This window comes from Melanaphis sacchari, unplaced genomic scaffold, assembly GCF_002803265.2.
Source record: "Melanaphis sacchari strain LSU unplaced genomic scaffold, SCAv2.0 Contig77_pilon_pilon, whole genome shotgun sequence".
Classification (NCBI taxonomy): domain Eukaryota; kingdom Metazoa; phylum Arthropoda; class Insecta; order Hemiptera; family Aphididae; genus Melanaphis; species Melanaphis sacchari.
In genome coordinates this window covers 1,314,372-1,338,360 of record NW_020271547.1, presented here as the reverse complement: position 1 = coordinate 1,338,360, position 23,989 = coordinate 1,314,372, and the positions used below count along the sequence as shown (strand labels likewise).

General features: G+C 25.9%; 2 protein-coding genes across 10 annotated transcripts; one reads left to right on the top strand and one right to left on the bottom strand.

Moving 5' to 3' along the window:
• Positions 1-4,535: 4,535 nt before the first annotated feature.
• LOC112601405 (glutathione synthetase-like) lies at positions 4,536-16,201 on the bottom strand. 6 transcript variants are annotated; one of them, XM_025349038.1, is made up of 14 exons: positions 15,888-16,201; positions 15,645-15,729; positions 14,802-14,940; positions 14,563-14,746; positions 14,429-14,504; positions 13,561-13,697; positions 7,680-7,722; positions 7,469-7,542; positions 7,131-7,295; positions 6,888-7,041; positions 6,557-6,664; positions 6,374-6,487; positions 6,131-6,300; positions 4,536-4,873 (listed from the first exon to the last, which is right to left on the bottom strand). In XM_025349038.1, the coding sequence occupies exons 3-14, from the start codon at positions 14,902-14,904 to the stop codon at positions 4,744-4,746; spliced, it is 1,458 nt and encodes a 485-aa protein (XP_025204823.1). In that variant the 5' UTR covers positions 14,905-14,940; positions 15,645-15,729; positions 15,888-16,201; the 3' UTR covers positions 4,536-4,743. The 6 variants fall into 6 exon arrangements, with proteins under 6 accessions (XP_025204823.1, XP_025204822.1, XP_025204827.1 ...); XM_025349037.1 differs by having other exon boundaries at positions 15,651-15,729; XM_025349042.1 differs by lacking the exon at positions 13,561-13,697 and adding an exon at positions 8,190-8,320 and having other exon boundaries at positions 15,651-15,729; positions 15,888-16,197.
• LOC112601406 (cytochrome b561-like) lies at positions 9,588-23,989 on the top strand. Of its 4 annotated transcripts, none has more exons than XM_025349046.1 (6): positions 9,588-9,686; positions 21,862-21,989; positions 22,056-22,197; positions 23,108-23,316; positions 23,404-23,558; positions 23,620-23,989. In XM_025349046.1, the coding sequence occupies exons 2-6, from the start codon at positions 21,915-21,917 to the stop codon at positions 23,783-23,785; spliced, it is 747 nt and encodes a 248-aa protein (XP_025204831.1). In that variant the 5' UTR covers positions 9,588-9,686; positions 21,862-21,914; the 3' UTR covers positions 23,786-23,989. The 4 variants fall into 4 exon arrangements, with proteins under 4 accessions (XP_025204831.1, XP_025204830.1, XP_025204829.1 ...); XM_025349045.1 differs by lacking the exon at positions 9,588-9,686 and adding an exon at positions 19,853-20,109; XM_025349044.1 differs by lacking the exon at positions 9,588-9,686 and adding an exon at positions 20,873-20,969.

The window sequence follows — 23,989 nt, the reverse complement described above, 5'->3', positions numbered from 1 at the left end:
AAATATTTTATACCTATAACTAAATTGAGCAACATATTAAATATTAAAATACCTGAAAACATACATAATTTTAAAATAAATGAGGAATGGAGCAATAGACCAGATATAAAACTGACAGATTTACACGGTGTATCCAAATCTTTAGATGAGGTACAACAGATAATTGACGAAGAAGTAATTAGAGAGCAAACCAGAAATATCAATATTCGTTCATACAAACTTATTATATGCAACAATTATTTTAACTACAATATATATCGTATTAATAATAACTATTTATGTAGTACTAAAATGTAAATACATTAGTAATCGATAAGTCATGAACATACCTAGACATTTAGTTAAATATAAAACGCATACAAGAAGAGAGGACTATACAAGACCTTATAATAAAAATATAAAAATACATATTATAGTCCACCTCAATCATCACGTTAAAATAATAGAATAAAATATTTAAAAAAATAATAATAATAAATAAAATATAACAGTAATAATAGTTAAAGACAATATAATATAAGTTAAAGGAATTTTAATTATAATAGAATTAGTTATGAAAGATTATTTCAAAGGAATTTATGTGGAAATAGAAATAACACAAAAACCTTTGCAATTTGCATATACTCAACTATTCTGTGTAAAGAGATATAAACTATCAATTTTTGTAACATACATATGTGTGCAATAACTTTAATTATATTATTCACAGAAACTTTTAAATTGTAATGAGGTAAAAGATTTTATTTTATAATTTTATATTATACTAACACAATTTTTTATTATATTCTTAATTGATTTTAAAATTATGTTACTAACACTTTAATGTAATGAACATTTTTTTTTTTTTTGTAAAACTATTTAACTATGTACACATGTTTTGAATTGTAAAGATTTCCATCTAGCAGACATAAACTTTTTTTTTTTGGGAGATCTGTGGCGTAGCTATGGGGAGGGCTGAGGGAGCTGTACCCCCCACCCCGAAATTTTAAGAAAATTTAAAAATTATTGTATATTACTATTAAAATAAAATATCCAAAATATTTAAAGTATACAAGTCGTATATTAAATCAATATATGTTAAGGGTTATAGGAACAAAAATTTAAAATAAAACTTCGGTATCTGCATGTTCAAATTATGGAATAACCTAAGTAAACCACAGCTATGTAAAAAATTGATCAGCCCCCCCCTCCGAACAAAAATCCTGGCTACGCCACTGTGGAATATGTTGTGGGCTATGAAACAAATAATAATAATAATAATAATAATAATAACACATTACGATAGTGCATTGTGCGTGTCGAGGTTAAGTGAAATGCATCATGAGGTCACTCGTTTGCAATAAGAGATTGCACTTGTGCATGTCAATCATTAGAACAGAAGTGCAGCATCAATGTCACGGTCACTCTTATGCAACAAGAGATTGCACTGACACGTGTTAGCAATTATGAATAAACTGCATCTTAAAAATTATTCTTCAACAATTACAAGTATCAAAAACAACTCCAAGGATATCTACGAAATGCAAGGCCGTGGGCTACAATAACAAGGAACTAATTTCATATATAAGGGAACCCAGAGTGCAGCAATGTTAGATGTACCAAAACCGTTAATACCTGAGCACCTTCAGTCACTTAGCCACTATACTATTCATTTTATACTTTGTTAACTTTAATAAAACCTTATGTTCAATCATAAATTGTATTATTTATTTATTCAAATTATTAAATATCCGATTGCTGAAAGTACGCACGCAACAACTGTAAAAAAAATTACACGTTGTTAGGTTACGGACAGTTTTGAACATATATCATTAACGTTCGAAAGAAGACCGCATGTTAAAAAATAGTTACTATAAAATTAGAAAACGTTTTTAAGTTGATACCCTTGTGTACGGGGAAGATGATATTTATCTGTTGATAAATGCATGCGATATGGCGGTAAACTTAATCGAAGAAAAATGTGTAGCAGCGTCTAACTTGCAAATACAATTAAACTCTATTAGGATGCTCAATGATGAGGATGTAAATAAATATTGTCATATAGTAGAAAAGTTACTAACAATAGCCTTTTCATTATTAACAGTGAATATCGTGCTACTAGTTACTACATAACACGTCCTTTGTAATTTGCTGTTATAAATGAATATTCTTTTATTTCATACTACTGGATCAGCGATGATTATCTCTACAACGGTTTGCGTTCGCGATTGTAACGTTAAAACTGCATTTCTGGTTCCTTATCTCATTATTTTCGAGTAACTCCGACATGTGTGAATCGCGCAACGTCATTTCATCATTTTGGATAATATACTAGTTGATACGTTTACTGTTTACTATTACTTTTTTGATAAAAATTCGTGTCTTAATATGCCGTCTTTTGGCATGGGAAATAGCGTTCTTACGATTTGGAATTCAGTGTCTATACTTTTATTAGTTACTATTATCGATATTGTTATTTTGCCTATTGTTTGTGCCTACTACTTAACTCATTATACGCCCCGTAAGTTAATTTAAAGTAAAATTATTCTGATTAGGCGGACGACTGTTATTATTTGTATAGAGCTTGGTATAAGTTTATTTCTACTCTGAGCTACATAATGATTCCTATTACAGTGATAACATTTTATTGTTGGTCTATAAAAAATTATTTGTTTGAAAATTCCTATTACTATTGTTATTTTGCGAAAAATTATAATTACTTCAATTATTAAATAATTTTGAATAGTCGTTTTTATACGACTATACCTATAATTTTCTCTTTTCTAATTACAATTTACTTATTCAGTTTTTGCTAATTGTTAAGCTACGAGTATTTCAAGAGTTTTTGAATTACACGCCTTTATAATTGTTTTTATGGGATTTTATTAAAAATTATTAAAATAATTATTATTTATTAAAATTAATAATGTTTGTTCTTTTAATGTTTCATATACTACTTTCACCACTGCATTTTCTTTATCAAGAGTACCCACTAACGGTGCATATTTTATAATATAACTTTTCTATTCTATGACAATATTCATTTACATCCTCACCATTACGCATCCTGATAGAATTTAATTATATTTGTAATAATGCTGTAGTTAAATCCTCAAAAGCGCCTATTGAATAATTTTTAATATATATACCCAATAAGTTACATTTAACAATATGGCCTACTACTTTTTAAACGACCTACTATATATGTATACTCAACTACTTAAATGATCTTTTTTTAATACCCTTATAACATATGTTTGTGCAATAAAATTTAATTAACTATTCACTTACAATAATTCGATATTCATTACTGGTGACATTTTGATTGAAAGAAGTACTGCTGCAACGTTGATAGTGATTCTTTTTCTGGAGTTATCGGCGGGAAAGGATGATAAAATCTTTCTTGTTGATGATACCCTAATGATGGTTGCCTCCTTTTAAAAAAACGACTACTGACTGCGCCAGTTGTTGCGTGCGTACTTTCGGCAATCAAATAATAAGTGATATTGAATAATAAATTCGTTATAAAATACAACAGTGAACAATATGTTATTTATTTAGTTTAAAATAAAGTGAATGTCGAAGCATAAAATAGGTATCTAGTGGTTGAATGACATGAACATGCTCAGGTTAAAACCAGGTTAAATTAAATTTATTTTATTTATTTTTGAATTGAAACTTTTGTTAAAAATAATAAGTATTATTTCATTCGTTACTTTCGCAGTTTTATTATTCGTGTTTCGTTTAGTATAAAATTTATCTTCCCTTAAGAATTACTGTACATTAAAAGAAATTTGAAAATATAGTGACTTTACAAAAGATTCACCTAATGTAATATATTAATATTTCAACACAAGGGGTATACCTCAGAATCGAAATTTTTAGAAAAAATTATTCATCTAAAAATCCTGACTCCAGGACGAGCGCTTCCACCAACTGTAACGTCCCCTCTTCACCGGGTGCTAGCGGGATACTCGCGCTCTCTATGCTGGTCAAGTTATGTTTATATTAGCGAAGTCTTGGGAAGTCGACCTCGGAGAGATCAAGTTTGAAGTTTCTCTTATTTAAGTAAAGCACAAATCATACATGTAACTTATATTATTGATTAACAGATAATTTGTAAAATAAATATTTAGATTATAATATATAAGTATTGGGTTCCCGATCCGAGTAGGTGTTAACGTACTGTGCGTGTGGAAGTGTGGGGATATTCGATGGTGGCCGTATACGGTCGTTGCGGAAACTTCTTCTGTCCGGTTCCTCTCCGTGTCGCACACTCTCATCAAACACGTATCGGTCATATATACACCGAAGTGTGCCTAAAAGTCTTGGGTTAGCAGTCGGCCCCATTCGCCATTTCTCACACTCATCATATTAGCAACGCGTGCTCTACCTAAGGAGTATGTACGATGTCGATAGACGGCAATTATTTATTATAATAATATTAAAAATTTTTTTAAAAATATATAATAATTTTATTCTAAAATCCATAAACATAATATTATATTGATACCGTGCCTTAGTTTGGTTGACATAATAGTGTATTCTAATGTATGTACACTATAAATATTATATTTATTTGGTTTATCACAAAATTAATAATCATTTAAATTTAATATTTCATGAATGAATTAGAAATTGGTAACATTAGTTCAAAATATGCATATAATAATAAAAATACAGGTATAACAGTAATAAAATTTTTATTTTTGTATGTTCCCATTTTCCCATTACTAGAGTCTAGATTCATATTTCTGAGTGGTTCTAGTCATCTATGAGGAATGGGCTGTCTAAAACACCATCACCAGCATGAACACCACCTTCATTGCACGATGTCAGTTTTGTACGCATCATGTGTCCCACTTGTTCATTTATCACTATTTCATCACCATCGCTGAAATATTAAATTCAAATAAAAAAAAAAAAAAGTAATAGCAAAACCAGAATAAAGTATGTTAACTAAGATCCCTTTCCCTTAAATTTGGGATTTGTTTAACTCATATTACAGCAACTAAAAATATGGAATTATTACAATAATTACTACAATTCAACATGATAATTAAATTTTTATTTGTAGTTATTTTTAATTTTTAATAACAGCTGTATTAATAACATAGAAGTTCTTGTGTTATACACTTATAACTTGTGTTTTATCAATAGATACTTATTATTTTTGTGAACCCATAGTCAGAATTCAAATTTATAATTTATAAATTATTTTAGTTATTAATTGCTTATAAGTTACGAGTATATTAAAAAAATTAAATTAAATTAAATGTCCGTTTTAACTATCTATGAACAATGAACAAATTCGATTTAAACTTAATTTCTTTACAATAATAGTAAAATTAATTTAACCTATAAACTTTGTTTAATAGTAAGTATTTATTCAATATAGATTTGTTTTTTTTTATATATATATAAATTAAATTATTCGTATCTATTTATCATGTAATACTATAATATACGTTATAATTTATTTTACTAAAGGTAAAACGGTAAAAGGAATAATTTTCCTACAGCATCTGGACGAGGCATTTGACGCCAAAACCCTATAAATTATGTATTTTGTATATGACTGGTTTCCCTACTTGCGTTTGACAGTGTCCGGCGTCAGTACCGGTCCGGACTGAGTTGAATCCAGACACCAAGTGTTAACATGTCAAATAGCAAATTTTTTAAAGAATCTTCCAGTGTTCCTTGTGGAAAACAAACTTTAGAAAAATTTTCTTTATTTAGAATTAAGTTCATAAGTAGTTTATTTTCAATTTCTTTATTACGAAACAACAATTCACAAATAATATTATTATTATTAATAATACTGTTCAAAATTAAATTTTTATTCATATTTAAATTTAAAAAATTAGAACTTATAGCTGAAAATTACGTGCAAAAAAAAACAATGGTCATATAGGTTATGAATTATTATTCAATTTTGTAAAATTAAACTAAAAGAATGGGATAAAATAATTTTATTTGCGGCGTTTGGCGCTTTAGAGAAAACAGAGTAAACACAGCATTCAGACGCTGCAGGAAAACCATACCTTAACAATTTTGAATGGCTAAACAGCTTATAACTAATGCTCCTCTTCTTGCATACAATGATATCATCGTATAAACTAATTTATATATAATATAAAAAGTTACATACCATAATATGATACCGAAGATACCCATCTCGGATAAAACTTCAGATAAAGTAGAATTTTTCTCGTAATCCTGATTAGGTCTAATTAGGTAATTTTGTTGAACAGGAGGATTTATTTTATCCATTAAAATCCAAGCTGATCGTTCTTTGCTTTTCATGCAGCTCATGAGTTTCTATAAAATATACACATAATATTATATAATAATAATGCAAGTATTTAATTATTTATTAATTATATGATATTACTATTCTGATATCTTCTCCATATAAATTATTGCCTCCGCCTTCTCTTTGTGGTTTCATCACGAACCTATCCGGTGCATCTAAAGCCATTTTGACGGCTTTATCTCCATTTTCATCCTAAAAAGATAGTTAAAAATAATGTATCTATTTACTTGAACTGTCCTCCAGGCAAAAATCATCACTTACCAAGTCTAAGGCATACAATCCTGTGAACACTTTTCGGATTTCCGCAACTTTTTGGGGGTCTTTAACAAAACGTTCTAGAGTTCCCGGAGTCGCCAAAGCTTGTTGTACTTAAAATAAACGGGATACATAACTCAATATCATATTTTAATATGTCATAAAATGCTTATAACTTATGGAGATGTTCAACGCATAATTCTATTATTTTATTCATACAAAAACAGAAGCGCCAACTATCAAATGTGTGTATGTTTATAATTAAAATCATTCTTAATTCTAGACCCGATGACAAAAACCTATTTCAAACCTTGGAATTCAAGTTTTATTAACGTACTTTTTTTGTTCCCGCCAAATGGTATTGAATATTTGGACATTTGATAGCTGTTGAACGTTCAATCATCAAGCGTGCGGACCATTCAGCCTCGCCAAAATAATGATCAGGCGAATAACCAGCCCTGTAGTACACAACGGCGACTTTTTTCCCTTGGCTAAAATAAAATATTTATCATTATTTTTATTAGATTACCCCTGGACGTTGTCAATAAACAGGTCCGTGCATAACTTCATATCAATTTACACTAATAAGTCTTTGGAATCAGATAGCTTTGCTTCATTAGACATCTGCGTCAGCGTCTTGACAATGACTTTGATTTCTGGTCTTTGACGAGCAATTTCAAATTGATGAAAACGTTGGTCGCAGATGTTCATCGGTTGATTTTCAATAATCACCAAGATAGCTGAACTAAAACGTTTAAAAAAATGTTTAATAATTTATTATTATTGTTATTTGTCATATGCCACTAGGTACCTACCCAACTAGTGTATAATATGTGTAAAAAAAATTCTAACCGGTTTCAGCCCAAGATTAAAGTACATTTTAATTTTTAAATAAACTATACTTAACAATATACATACTCTTTTTCATTGAACAATTCCCAAGCTTTAATAATTCCTGAACTCAGACCTTGTAATGCTTTATTCTCGGGTAACTAAAAAATCGAAAACGAATCAATAAAAAACAAGTACAGATAGGAGCGACACAATGTATAATTGTATTATTTGTATTATATGCAGATGACTGACAGAATTAAGTACATTTGCATAATTTTAATAAAATTATGCTTACCAAGTTCAATTTATCCAACATACCCAACTGTTGAAACACAAACCTGCAAAAAATAAAAAGTGATTTTTATATTAATTGTCAATGGTATAATCCTGAAATGCACGAGTTACTTTTGGTAAACAAATTGTATTATTAAAATGTTCTTCGTGATATAGATAATTTATTGATCTAACATTAGACCTCTGTCCTTAATCAAGTTTACAATTTCGCGGCTCAGAAGAAAGAATGAAAAAAGCATCTAGACGGCATTAATATATATATTTATATAATAAATAAGTATCTCAAATAGATGTGCGTATTTATCTCTATATTATTATAAAATATGTTTAAACACAATATTAAAACATAAATTATAATTATTATTTACATTTATAACTTGAAGGAAAATATATAATACATATAGCCAAAAAAAGATGCAGAATATTAGACATTTTGTTATAGACCCGTTTTATGTCAGTATAAACCGAAGGATAATTTTTGCAGTCGCAACTGCTGGTAATTGTTATGTACCTGTGAGTTGGGGCTGAAGATGTCAAACCGCCAAAGCTCGAAGCGATCGTGTTCATTTCCACTTGTTTCACGGAGGTAGAATTGCAAACATCCAACAAGTAGTCGGATCTCAATAATCCCAGACACCGCGACTGTAAAGCACCATACATCAACACAAATACACTACGTGTATCTTTCTACAGAAGAGTCATCAAAACCCCGACGCAGATTTACACAAATTATATGTTTTTATGTTTTATATATATTTTTTTGTTACCAATATCATCCATCCAACAAGCATTTTTTTTTTAAGATCCTTTTAAAGGTTTTCAAGAGAAATAAATTGTGCATAAGTGTACAAACTAAATACGAATATATTAGAAAATAGAATTAGTTTAAATAGCCAAAAACAGCATCGATACCGATATATTATCATATTATGATTATATATTTGTATATATTATGTATGATATATATGCGTTGCGAGAATATAAGATGATATATTTTTTACGAAAAGAATGAAATTTTTATATTTGTACCAATAATACGGATACAATAATACTAGAGCAATAGAGTTGAATGTTGATGGTGACTGTTGGTGAAAAGTGACAATATTTCATCAATGCATCTTTAAATCTTTTAATGTTACAGCAAAATATTGTACACTACATGCAATCATACATTTTTAAATTACTGTCTAACTTTATCGTTGGAAATTTAAAATTTAACAAATATTGGAGTCATTGGAGGGACGTTTAAGTAATCGATAGGTACAATTTAGCTTTGAGAATATATAAAATAAAAAGACAATAATAATGTCGTAACCCTACTTCAATTTAAGGTTATAGCAGGTTTAGAGTCGATTAGATAAAATTGTCGATGACCCAAAAAGTGAAATATATTTTAACTATTACTAGAAAATATGAAATAATCACAAAGTATATGAAGACTTATGTTAAATCTATGTTTTTGAAAGGGAAACAGTAAATACAATTAATTAGCCAACAAGAGGAAGCGTGAAAAAACGAAAAAACTTTCAGTTTAAGCAAAGATCAGGTATTAAATAGGTGCCAAAAATAATTACAAGTTTACAGAATAAAAGTAAAATTAAAAATGTAGATTAAAAAGTTATGCAATGATACATGAGTACTTAATAAAGTAAAAACAAGATATAATTTTTTAAATTTTGTAGATTATAAATAGTTCTGATTTAAATCATACGCCTCGCTTATATTAAAGTTAGGTTAGGTTATTTCTTCTACAAACAATGCGGCAGAAAACAATGTTGATCACTAAGCAGTGACGTAAATACGGGAATGCAGATAATGCGGCTGCATTGGGACCCTTAGTTTCCAAAGAGTTTCTGTTAATTAAAATGGGAAAAAAATATAAGTACCTCTCTGCTGTTCAGTAAATGTCGAGTGGATTACTATGATGGATGTTTTAAATTTGAATTCAAAGATGTGTCTATTATATAAAAAAAAACATTATGGGCGGAGACGGTCTGTCAACCTACAGGTACTTATCACTAAGTTAACTTTTAAATTTCTATAAAAGCTGATAATATAAAAACCAAATATCTTGTTTCTTTCAATTGAACGAGCAACGTATCAATGTATTTTATAATATTAATAGTGTTGTATTTTGTTGCAATTCAAAATATATTATTCTAGATTTTAAAGATATGAAACTTTTTGCTTAAATATATTATGTTATAATTAAACACAGTTAAACTTCCATAATATTTGTATTAATTTAAAGCTATTTTAAATCATGAATAAGCTCATAAAGCTCTCTATTATATTTATATTGACTTCAAAATTACTAGCACATGGTCAGTGGCGTAACCAGAATTTTGCAAGGGGAAGGGGGCTTAAGTGAAAATTAAACTTAGTTTTTTACAGTTTTTATTATGTTTGTTGCCCAATTGAACTATTCAAAAACCATGTTCAGTTGTGAACTTTTGAATATACAATATTATAATAATATATTATAAACATTTCAATATGAAAATAGAATTAATGAAATACACAATAATATAAATAATACATTTATTAGATGAAGAAAGACCCAACCTTCCTTGTCTACGCCACTACACAAGGTAATTTTTATTTAATTGTAGATAGCATTATAATAATTATATAATTTAGGTGATTTATTTTTGATAGAGTTAGTTCAAAATCAATCTACCGTATTTCTTATAGCATTATAAATATTTAATAAAATAGCTTTAGAAATATAAGCCAACAGATAAATTCAATTCATATTTGTTTTTCTTATGTAATGATTTATCATTAAATCTAAATTTGATATACCCATAACCCATTATAGTAAAATACTTTATGAAATGATACATTAAGTATCTACTATTCAGTAGATTGATTTTTCAGTTTTTTTTTTTTCATAGTTTTTAATTATTCACAAGTAATATACTTGATAAAAATAAAATTTTACATACATTTAAATACAGGATTATTCCATATAGGTACTTTATATTTATAATTGATGTTATAGTTAATAGTGATACACATATCAAAATAGTTAATAAGAGTCTTTATTAGGACAGAAAATATTGATATATAATAACTATACATTCATAATATTTATTATATATTAAATTTTTGAAAACTAATTTCAGATAGATCACATACTATAATAAACATGCTATTTAGATTTTTATTTCTATTATGAATTAGGTATCACTATTTAACTATTTATTACCTATTAAGTGCAAACATGTTTTTAATGTTATTATTATTGGTACTTGTTAATTTTCTAAAATTGTTATGCCATAATTATTATTAAAATATATTGAAACGTTGTAAACGAATTCTCAAAAAAATTATTGTTATAATACAATAATTATATTCTATAATAGTAATTAATAACACTAAATGTTAAGTTTATAATCGTTAATAAAACGAGCAGTTTATGAGCATGTTTCTCTTTAATAAATTAGTAGATAAACTATGAAAAACTATTAATAAATTATTAAATAACAGCACAACTTAACCATCAAGTTATCACACCAGTAGGTAGTATAAGAGTAAAACAACACTAATAGATAGGTTTTTAACAATTTCAATACTACTAATATTTTTATATCAAATTGATTATAATTTATATTAATTATTAATAATAATAAATAAATATAAAGATTTATGATATTTCAAGATTAGTTTAGGTTAGATTATTTAATCATCTATTAGTGTGTGTAATATTAAACTAAATTATTTGGTATTCTGCATTATAATTATTAAACAAACAAGTATGTGTATACCTAATTAAAATGTTTAAATATGTTATTTTAATTATTTAAGCATGCCTATAGAATTTTAATGAACTTTAGAAACTAAAATTTGTATCTTTCAATTGAATATGTTTTAACCTTTAAAAATTGAATTTATTAATAATGGTTACCAATAAAAAATATTTTAAATAAATCTATTATTTTTTTATAATATTCTCAAAGTATATCAATAATATACTAAAAACTTTAATATCTACAGAAAAAATTAAAATAAATTTGTGGTATGCTTAAAATAGTTCAATACTTAAATTTCTATAAAAAATAAAAATTAAATTATTGGTACTTATTTATTTGAAAACTTATAAATTCTAATGACATTTTATACTAATTTATACTAGTTAAAATATAGCTAATCAAATTTATAAGAAAAAAAATAAATAGTATAAAACTATTTTTTTATTTTTATTTGACAACAATTTATTTACAATCTGTATTTACAAGTTATACAATGTGTAAATTTGATGGTTTTTAGAGTGGCGGGAAGGGGAAGTCGCCCAGTAGCGACACCCCGAAAGAAAATGTTTTAGGGAGAGAGTAGGTCCCTACACCAGTTCCTTTTGAGGCGCCTGGGTGGGTTTCCTGGAATATGTTTAGATGAAAGGTTAGTGATTATAGGATTAGTGTGAGTATTAAAAGTTTTGTGTGTTTTTTTGTAAGCGAGTGAAGCAAGATTGTTTAATGTTGGAATGCAAATGTCTTTGTGTAGTGAGTCATTAGTGATGTACTAAGGAGCGCCTGTTATTATAGTATAAAACTATAAAATATTAATTTCAGTTACACATTTAATACTACAAAACAGTAAAAATTATGATTGAATATTATTAAAATTCTTACACGTATAAATTAGTAGATAAAGCCATACAAGCTAAATGTGATAATATAAAACTAAGCATATGATTATATGATGCATTTGAAGTTTACAGATAATAAAATAGAAATTGTATGAATGCATCCTCTTTGTGCACATACTCCTAAAACATTACCCATTAGTGCGCAATTTTAAAAAGGATCATGACAAGCTTGCATATAATTTTACAACCTGTTTGCGAACAAATTTTTATAACATAAATTAGTAAATCATTTTTTTTTCTTTTTAAGAACAATATATTATATAAAAATATAGTTGAAAATAGTGACAAATTTATAAAATATCACTTGTATATTTGTTTTTTCTTAAGTAAGTTCTTAATAATTTAAAACATAAATTTAAAAGTACTCAAAGTTTAAATATTACCTAATAAATAATTTGACATTTTTGTATTTATATACATTTGCTAGCGTTTTTCCTTTAAATATCAAATAAATTGTATGTAATCTATTAGTTATAACTTAAAGAGTAAACAATACTAAACAAAATTTAAAAAAGTAATTATTGAGTAATGAATTTTTCAATCCTTTTAACAAATTCCTAAATTCTAAATTTTACAAAGAAAAAAAAATTAATTATGTTCTAAAACAACAAGAAAAATCTAATTTTTTAGGACATGTCATCTAATATGAAATATTTGAAATAGATCAGATATCAATTTCCACCTACTTATATAGTTATAAAATTGTATGTTATAAGTACTTATAACTTATTATAATAAATTATTTATTTTAATTTATATATAAATGCATTTTTTATATTTTTTATTTTACTTACATTTTAATATTAATAATGCTGCAATTTACAATCCACATTCATATGTAAAAGTATTTTAGCATCAGAATTCATACTAATTTATTTTCATAAAAAACAAAAATTATGAGCAAATAGATAGTTGATTTTTATTATATTTGTACGCAAACAGTCTATCAATTAACATGCAAAATTGTAAACATATACACTAACGGGTTATGCCCCATTGTATAATTAAAAAAATATGTATAGATACAGCTGATTGTATAATGATTGATTTAATATGATGAATACATATTTTAAATAATTTATCATTATATTGACAGAATATATAAAAATTTTAAAGAATATTAAACTAATCAGTATCCGATACTCAATAAAGACAAAGGTCTGATGTATATACTACAACAAAAAAGATTTGGGTCCAGATATATAGAAAGTTAGGTTTATTTAATCCTGACCTGTGAATGTCCCCGGAAATGATACCAAGCCAACCAAATCCGCTAGCAATTGTGTTCATTTCAACTTGTTTGATGCGATCATCGCTTGCTTCCTTTTCCTGCATGATGTCTGAGCGCAATATTCCCAGGCTCAAACGCTTGAAAAATCATAGGTGATAAGCATACATATATATCCCCAATAAGATGAAATGTTATCATTTTTAAGTATCTCCAAAATAAATACTATTAACTATAAAGAATTTTAGTCTTTAACAATGATGCGATTATTATTACTATTTGAATAATGAATTTTCCAACTATAATTATCTAAATGACAAATACAATTACTTTACATTTTTTTTATTATTAGTAATCTTTTTATAGAACTTTAAACTGAAGCTATTAGTATCATAAGCATATATTATAATGTGTTTAAAAATGAATCATGTAATATCTTAAGTATTCAGCTGTTATTTAAATATTATATCATTATAATTTAAAACATTTTTATTAAATATATTAATAAAATCCAAGACCAGTCCATACAATTTTTCAGTAATTATCTGCTAATGATATCTTACCATTTGCTTACCCCCCTTTTAACCTGGGGAGAAAGCCTTTCCATGTATATGTATCTAAGATATTGATTAAAGTATAAAACTTCTAGCAATAACCACACTTAGACATGTAATGTGCATGTGCATGAGTATTCTGTATTGTGTATGTGCATATCCTGTCCCACCCAAGAGCATGATTATGGAACAGTTGTGTTAGATTTGGACTTTGTCTTGCATACCATTCAAAATGCTTGTTGAACGTAAAAGTATAAATATGTCTGTCAAATAAAAAGTAAAAAATAATACATGCTTTACAAAAATCAGAAACTTACCTGAGTAAAACCTTCATTTTTTGTAGTTTCATATATTTTATATAAATTACGTGTAAATTCATCAACTTCTATTGTTCTAAAACAAATTTAATTTTTTTACTAACTGTTTAATAATCAACAAAAAATTCTAATACTTTTCTAAGCAAGAGTATAAAAATTCATGATCATTAGATACTCGATGTGTAAGCTCATTCAGCATTGGTTGTATTGCAACTGCTTTTTGGAATTCAGATCGTGGAAAAACTGATGGTAATAATGTAAAAGGTGCCACAGTTAAAGAATCATACGAGAATTGTGTTTTTGACCTCATGCCACCTCCTAAAAATGTGTTAGTTAATAACATATTTATAAAAATCTGTAAAATTATAATAACCGTGCATGATGGTCCAATCTTTAACCTTCTGTACAAGATCTTGAAAATCGTTTTCACTCAAATTAATTGGAAGTGATATACATGGATTTAAATTTGCTGCCATTTTATGATGTATTGATGTGCGCTTACGATTTTGAATCTAAATTATACAAATTTTATAAAATTATTAATTTAATAATGGATAATAAAATAAATGTATAAAATGTGACATAATATAGTTTATTTATATTGGCCAGAAAAAATTATTTAAACTACATTTAAAAAAATATATAAGTATTGTAGGATTGTAGCTATTTTATATAGTTATAAATAATACATAAAACTAATTTATTTATTTTTTTTTATGTCCATTTCATTAAAGCTGTTTTACATATAAGGCATTTTTATAAACATTAATGAGTATAAAATTTAAATGGTAAACAATGAATTGACTATTTTAATAGTATTTATAAAAATTAAAATTAAAACAGTGCCTAACAGACAAAATTTTTTTCACCTTCTTGTTCAATGCACAGTAGTGTTACTAATTATGATTTAGTTTATATTTACATTTAATAGGAATTAATTTGAGGTTACCAACAAATATGAACACAAAATTTATTTCAATTATTTCAACTATTAAAGTTGATAAAAACTGTATGACAATCATTTAATTTTTATAAATTCAGAATATATTTATTTAACACTTTCTTAATCTTAACTACTTTAATGTTATCTAGAATTTATCAAAAAAAAAACAAGTTCAAGTCAGTCAGGCTAAATAATACAAATATTTCTGAAGTATTTTAATAGTGTAGACAGTCTAATTCTATGTTAAATATTATATAATATATATCAACTCACCCATACCTAAAACAATATCACTATTTTTCATATGTTTCTTTATACATACAAATTGATGGTATGAAGTCTTCTTGATTCTTATTACCTAAACCCAATGTCTTTTACTTAATTTTAACTTTGATTTTATTCTAATTCTATTATTTTATTTTATATTCTATTGATATATTAATTATGTCAAATCAAGTTATATTTGTTAAAAAGTAAATAAAATAGAAATTATATGGAAATATTTATAGCTCTTACATCCAGCGACAGAGCACCCTGAGGCCTGAGTAGTCAAAAATTGCTTCGTTCAGTTCTTTCTAATTTCTATACTCATAACTCCGGTACTTACTATTCAGAAATACGTAATTTAGCACTTATCGCTTTCTGATAAGCATTATTATTTAATATTTATTTTTTAACTAATTATTTACTACTAACTACACTAGTGTTCACACTAATTGAATACACCAGTTTGAATGATAATAATTAGTATGACCATTTACCAGTGTAGATCATATCTATCACTAAAATTCAATACGGAACCAAAAATATTTAAATTACTATTAGTGTGATAGCCGATGGGCAATCTGAATCGATCTTTTCATTCCGATTTAAATCGATTCAAAAGATCGATTCACTTTCAAAAATCGCCTATCACTAATTTAAATATTAATAATGTATATGGTGCCACCACGAAATTACGAAATAGAAATTAAATGTATTAATTGGCCATGATACCATGAATCCATTAACACACTTAATGTTCATAGATGGTGCTAGTAGTATGGCGAAGATAGAATACCTTGTGTCCTTGTCTATCAACTATCAATATCAAAATTCAAGGAACTCTACTAGGTATTCTAGGCGAAAGCTGTTTTTCGGGTTTGTGCCTAAGTGTCTCATTAAAAATCTTTAGATGGGTCCGGAATTGGGTCCAATATATTTGTAATTGCACGCCACGATATAAAAATTGATATATCTATATAAGTACAATGCGTCAACGAGAAATGAAATAGTGTCGAAAAAAATATTACTTGATACACGAGCGATGAATTTCTGGGTAAAATTAGTCAAATGTAGGAGTTGATAGAAAATACCAAAATAATAACAAGCAAACAAAATGGATACAATTTTACATCAATAAAAAGCTCAAAATTTGGGACATCAAAAAAAGATGTTTTGGCTAAAGTAAGACGTCATATTATACTTGTATGTGTGACAAATTCACCTGATAAAATAAATGCACAATATTTCTGATACTTTATATATAATGTCTAAAATAAATAAGGTTAATTAAATAAACTTAGGTAAAATTCGTTTAAAAAAAAAAACCGATTATCAAGTACAATGCTTTTCGAGAAAATTTGGTAAGTGCCAAAAACTGCTCAATACACTTTTAAATCAAGATATAGAAGCCAGTTTGGTAGAAGAAAACATAAATGGTAGGTAAAACTTTAACACCAAATTCATTAGTCATTATTAGGCTCGGGACTTAATTAATTTGCATATTTGTTCTGGAAATAGAAGAAATCGTATTCGATTCATATTTGTTTTTTGATAGAAGGATTTTAATTTAAAAAATGTTTATTATATGTTTTTGGATATTTTAAGTTTTTTTCTTCACAATATGCATATTGCAAAGATTTATTCATTTTAATTACGTACTTATTTTATACATCTATAAATATAAGAAAAATTAAATTATTAATGTAAATTTTCTTTTTGACTCGTTATAAAAATATTATTTAAAAAAACAAATGTGTAAGTACAATACACATTGTTCACTTAAAATTAATTTTATCTTATAATTTCGTTTGCAATTATGTTGATAAGGCAAAAATCAATGCTGAATGTTGAACCAATCTAAATACACCCCATTCAACAGTATGAGTCTATTTTAATATTAGTATGTATAAAATATATTTTTTTAAATTTAATTTGTATAAGTACGTCTTTTTTAATTAAAAATAAACACATATTTAAGCGTATATTTTGATATTTTATTATGCTTATGTATACACATATTTTTATAATCTTGAGTACATTAAGTTTCGAGTCCTGGTCATTATTAATAATGGTGATTGATAATCTAATATTATTAATGACGGCACTAGTAAAAAATGTCTTGCAAACTTCACTATTAGAAACATACAAATAAATGAGCGGGTATTTCTAAATAACGGCTCTCAAAGTAATTTAGTAAATAAATTCGAACTTAATAAACGTGAAAAGATATAAATATTCTGATAAGCGGAATAAATGAGTCCATAAATAATACCTATACAGTATAAAGTAACTACTATCGTGCAGTCCTTAAAATAATTCTTACGTAACGACTATCAAGTTTTTAGTGTTATCAAAAATAGTTAGTGTTTTATATTTACCTACTACGTGAATAAAAAAAAAAATAATATTGACTATTAATGCCATTCATGTATACAATTTATATTAATTTATTATAATTCGTTTAAAATAGTGGTCGGCAACTAGGCCATATACGGCCCGCTCCAAAATGACAATTAATTTAATATTTTTATATTCAATGAAATGCATATTATATTATTATATATACATAAATAATAATTTAATAATTTAATTTATATTTTATTTATTACGTCTCGATTATATTCTACATCAAGAAATTTACAATTTTTGGAAAAAAAGGGAGAAGACACATCTATGCTTATAAATGAAGTTTGAATTTCTTAGAAAAGTCAACTTATTCTTGAAATGTGGTGGCATAATCTTGTGTGAAGTCTTTTGAAGTAAATTTGACTTTTTGATATAATTTAGTGATTATTATTTTACATGGACTGAATAAAAAATTGTACATCTATATATTTGTTGTCCTTTTTTTGTTTTATTTGTCTATTTAGCCTCTATAAGTTGTAATAATGTAAAACATTTCTTCAATTGTAACAATTAAGCTAGATTCTTGTAGCCAATGACCAAATTACCGAGACTGTTATTATATTATTAATAACAATAATAAAAAGAAGTTTACGAATTAGGACGTCGGCACAGTTAATTGATGTATGGTATTGTGATAATTCATTATTCAATAAATTATCTATTGATAAAACTATAAGATTAGATTTATACCCATTACATATTTGTCATTACTAAGGATAGGGACTTATAGAAGTTAGCATATTTTTCAAATAATTATTCATAGCATAGCTAACTAGCTAAGTATTAATATATATAAATATGTCTTTCATAGTAGGTACTAGAAGTTTAAAACAATCATTTTTATTTTACAAATTCAGTTATTTTTCTTCTATAATTATACACATATTTTGTTATATTTCTATTTTTAGTTCATATTTCACATATTTTTTCAAAAAAATATCTGAAATAAAGAATAATATTTAATATAAATTTTCTAGAAATTGAAAAATAATAAATTAAAATAACTAAATATAAATTATTAAATAATCTATCTACTGTGTGTCTGTGTGTTTTCCCAATTATTTGTGTTGTGAAAAACATAGAATTGGTCGATAAGGAAATAAGGAATACGCCTCGAAGGCCGAGGCCCTAATACGGACTACGGTTAGTTGATGTCAATAATTCATCTGCTCCTATTTCATGAATTTTCGTTTTGCATTAATTTAGTAAAAATAATATTCTAAACTAAGTACAGTTTTTTTTTTTTTTTTTTTGTGAAAATTAAATTAAAAATAGGTACCTAAAAAAATCTCTTATTTAATAATAAACAAGTTTATAATTTTTGGTTTTTTATACAAAATAAAATATTCTTACATTTTTTTAGAGCATATTTGATAATTTTTTAGCGAATAAATGCATACATACTTTAAGGTTTTTTTAGAGCATGAAGTTCCTAGTATTAGTAATGACTGTATTAATATTAGGTTTATAATTGTTATATAGCTTTTTAATCCGTTTAAATATAATAAATAGATAGATACATAAAGGAATAGAAAAATGAGGTAGAGTAATAAAAAAAAAAAAATTGGTACTAAGAACCTGTTTGTTTCGAACAAATACCAAATTTAAATAAAAAATAATCAATATTTTTTTTCTATACGTTGAATAATGAATAATCGCTATATAGTGTACACAGGCGTTTCAGCCGTTACAAGCGTTTCTCAAAATGCTCAAAACTTGTCTCTATAATAATTTACAAGGGTTGGCTACCCCTGATCTAACCTAACTGATCGATGTTCAATAAATATTAAATACAATATTTATCAATTATCACACATAATTCAGTGTATATAGTTTATTTTAGTATTTAATATTTATCATTTGACTTTAGCCTTAACAAATAAGTTGTGAATAGTAATTAGTAATATTTTCATAGAAGAATTTGTATTCCGACAACAATTCACAAATCACGATTGACGGTGTGAAAAGAATAAAATGCAACAGTTGATCGATTCTACTTTATTACATTGTATTTATTTATATTTTATAGTTGTGAGCATTTAGGTACCTGTAAGGACATTCAACATGGGTAAGAGTATTATATTTTTACAATAAATAATAATTTGCGATCATACTATTATTGCTATATAAACATATAATAATATACTATATATTATATTACGTACCAAAATGTTATAGTTATTAATTATTATGTGCAAGACATGTTATAAAGTCTAATCATTGTAAAATAATACTATTATATCGTTTCCGGCAACACTTTTATAATTATTGGTTTAAATACGATTATTGACTACTGACTAGTTAGTAAGTTATCGCTTACAAACCGATCGCTTAAGACATCAAGTAGCCGTTATTATCTGTCTAATATTGTTTACGCGTCTATCGCCACGTACACGGTATTCACCTAGCCGGGTTTCAAATGTTTAAACTTCCTTATCTTATTTATTTATCGGATAAATAATAAATTGTTATTTAAATGATTCAAAATGTTTTTCGATTTTTAATCACTATTTAAAACTTAAATTCACAAACTACGATTAACAAGTAAAGAGTAACTAGTACCTACTCAGAAATAAGCCAAGTGCCTATATTATATATTATACTTGTAGATGTACAAATCTACAATCACAGACGCGCATGAAATAAATAGCTTTCTAGTCTTTCTACGTAATCACGTAATATAATATTAGTAATACTATCACCGATTAAAATGCATAATACATTGAAAATGATAAAATATTCATTATGTGTACGAAAAGTAAATAATTTAAATAGATAAAGTTTGCTTTGTCATTCAGTATTTTTTATCACAATAAATTATCTGCAACGTACGTTTTTACTTTTGAGGTTGATAACGATTCTTAAAATAAATTTAACAAAATAGTATTACAATCATAAAAATAAAAATGACTCGGAAACGATTAAAAAGTAAGTATAGGTATTAGTGTACTTACTACTTGTCACATAACGCTAATAGTTATAAAAAAAAATATTATTTTGGTGCGAATAAAATATTATCCTAATGAAGTAATGAATATTGCTTATTCCCTGGATGGTTGATCAGGATCCTGATAATATATTAAGATATTTATGTTATATACAGAGTGTTACTTTTAACGGGGTTTTATGCGAATCGGTCAATTCTCTATATATGTAAAAATTTTGAAAATTTCTGTAATTTTAAATCAAAAAAGCCTTGATAAAAAAATTATTAAATAATTATCACTTTTCAATTAATTAATGATATAATTATTAATTAAAAATATTACCCCTTAAATTCAAAACTTAAAAGTTAAAATGTTAATTTTAATAGCACACTGATTCTTACAAAGCGAGCGGAGTCAAACATTGCAGAAATTTAATTTTAAATTATAAAGAAAATGGTTATCATTTCAAAACAAAAACGAACTCAATCAAAACGTTAAGAAAGGTTGGCCGATTTCAATCGAGTAAATCGCTCTGTATATATACCGATAATATCTTATCATAAATCATAATGTGAGCCATGCGCTGTTGGCGTTCTTTATTAGCATATAGCTAATGGTTGTCTCCTTGGCAACAGACTTAAATTGCCTGTTGCTGAGTAGTTTTGGGTCTTTTGGTATTTCCTTTAAATATTTCTATTGGGCGTCTATTTTTTTCGATTTTAAGTATTTTATAGGTATGCCTTTTCAATCAATTTATCTTATTTTTAATATATTTGACTCTGATTATCAATCTGAATTATTAACATGAAAGTTTACCCATCTAAATTTAATTTATTGATTAATGTTTATACTTATATATATTATAAGGTATTACACTATTAATATTTTTTCAGTTACACCAGAGTTAGAGAACAATAGAATTGAGGAAGCAGTAACATTAAACAATATGACTGAACCAAATCATAACACGCAACCCAAAGACATCAGTCATGCGTATTCGTCATTATATACAATATGTCAGGTCAGTAATTTTTAAAAGTAGTTATTAATAATTAAACTTCTTTTTACTATGAAATTATTGTTTTAGATTGTTGGATTACTACTTGTATTTTCTGTATTTTATTGGATTCTCAATTTCCGAGGAGGATTTGGGTTTTCTGATGCCAAAATCATATTCAACTGGCACCCCCTGTTGATGACAATTGGTTTTATTTATTTATTTGCAAATTGTAAGTTTTAATTAATTACTAAAATTAGAAAAATTAACTTTTTATATATATTATCATCATGCTTCAGTATTATTAATTTGTTATTAAAGAGTATTATATACAATTTAATATTCCTTATCAGCTCTAATTGTGGAGCCTAAATTTATTGATTGCGACTTTGCTCTTGTAAATATTAATGAATCAATTGGTATTAATTTTTGATGCCAGATCTGCAGGATCTAACTTTACAGAATGGTTATTTTTATCGAAATCCATTCATTAATTTTAAAACATTTTTTTTACGTAATTCTAAATTATTATTAAACAACTTTATGAAAATTGATGGAGCCATATTTTTTTATCATTAACTTTTTAATTTTTATTTCTTTGAACGATAAATACATATTTAATTGAAACAAAATATTTTTATTTATAAAAACCAAATTTAAAATAAGTGGTTAACTCATTAAAATAATTAATAACTATAGTTTTAAATATTTAAAGTATAGATGAGTGAAATAATCAGTGTTTTAAAGATACCTCATATAATGTTGGTTCATTATATTGCCTATCTAAACTTTAAATACATATCTAATCAACGGCTTGATAAAAATTTAATATTTATGATTTGGAAATCTCCATAAAAATTCTGCTTTTAAACACTAATGATGTTATCATTCATGATTGTAAAAAGTTTAAAAAATAAGAATACATTATTTTTCAGAAAAGTCGTTTTTTTCCCTTCAATTGATGTAAGCATTTTACACAATAAATGTAAACATCATATGAAAATTCTAACATTAAATTGATAAAAGCTAACTGTTTTTTTGTTTATTATAAATTCTCAAGTAAAAATTATACAGATCTCTTTAACAATATGTATGTAATTAATTCTTACTAAATTATTTATTGAAAATCTTATTATTTTTAGCTATTCTTCATTATCGAACATTCCGAAATTATAATAAACGAGATTTGAAAAATCATCATGCAATTATTCATGGTTGTGTAATTGTTTTTGTACTACTGGCTGGTTGGGCTTCTTATGCTTCACACATTTATAGTAATCCTCCTATTCCAAATTTCTATAGTTTACACAGCTGGTTGGGTATTGTTACTATTTTAATGTTCCTCTCTCAGGTTAGTTAAATATTATTTATTTTAAGTATTATAAATTTGGTTAATATTTATATTCAATTTTTTAAGTACATTATATTGATATTTTAGTTTGTAAGTGGATTTGTATCCTTCATGTATCCTGGAATAGCTGCCCAATATAGGGAAGCTGTAATGCCCTATCACATTTTCTTTGGAGTTTTCAATTTTATACTGGCAGTTGTTACTTCAATCCTTGGATTTGGTGAAAAATTAATTTTTACTTTGTACGTATTTAAGTGATAAAAATTTAAATTATATATTACTAATTATTAAGTTTTTATTTAGGGATAAAGAATACAAACATTTTCCTAAAGAAGGAATGTTTGGCAATTTTTTGGGCTTGCTGTGTGTTTTCTACTGTGCATTAGTAGTGTATCTGGTAACAAAACCAGAATATAAGAGAAAGCCTAAACCTGAAGACGGTGTCCTGTTAACTGGAGCTTTAGAATAATTAATATCCTATATATTTATTTAGTAACAAGTAAAAATATAAATTTATTTACAAAAATAATAAAGAAAGATTTTTTTTTTCTGTGGCTTATGTTCTGTTATCAAATTAACCTGATTTTGCTGTTGTCTAATCATATTTTATACATTTTGTGTTAAATAACTTTTTTTCCAACAATTTGTTTAAACATACAGTTTTGAATTTTTA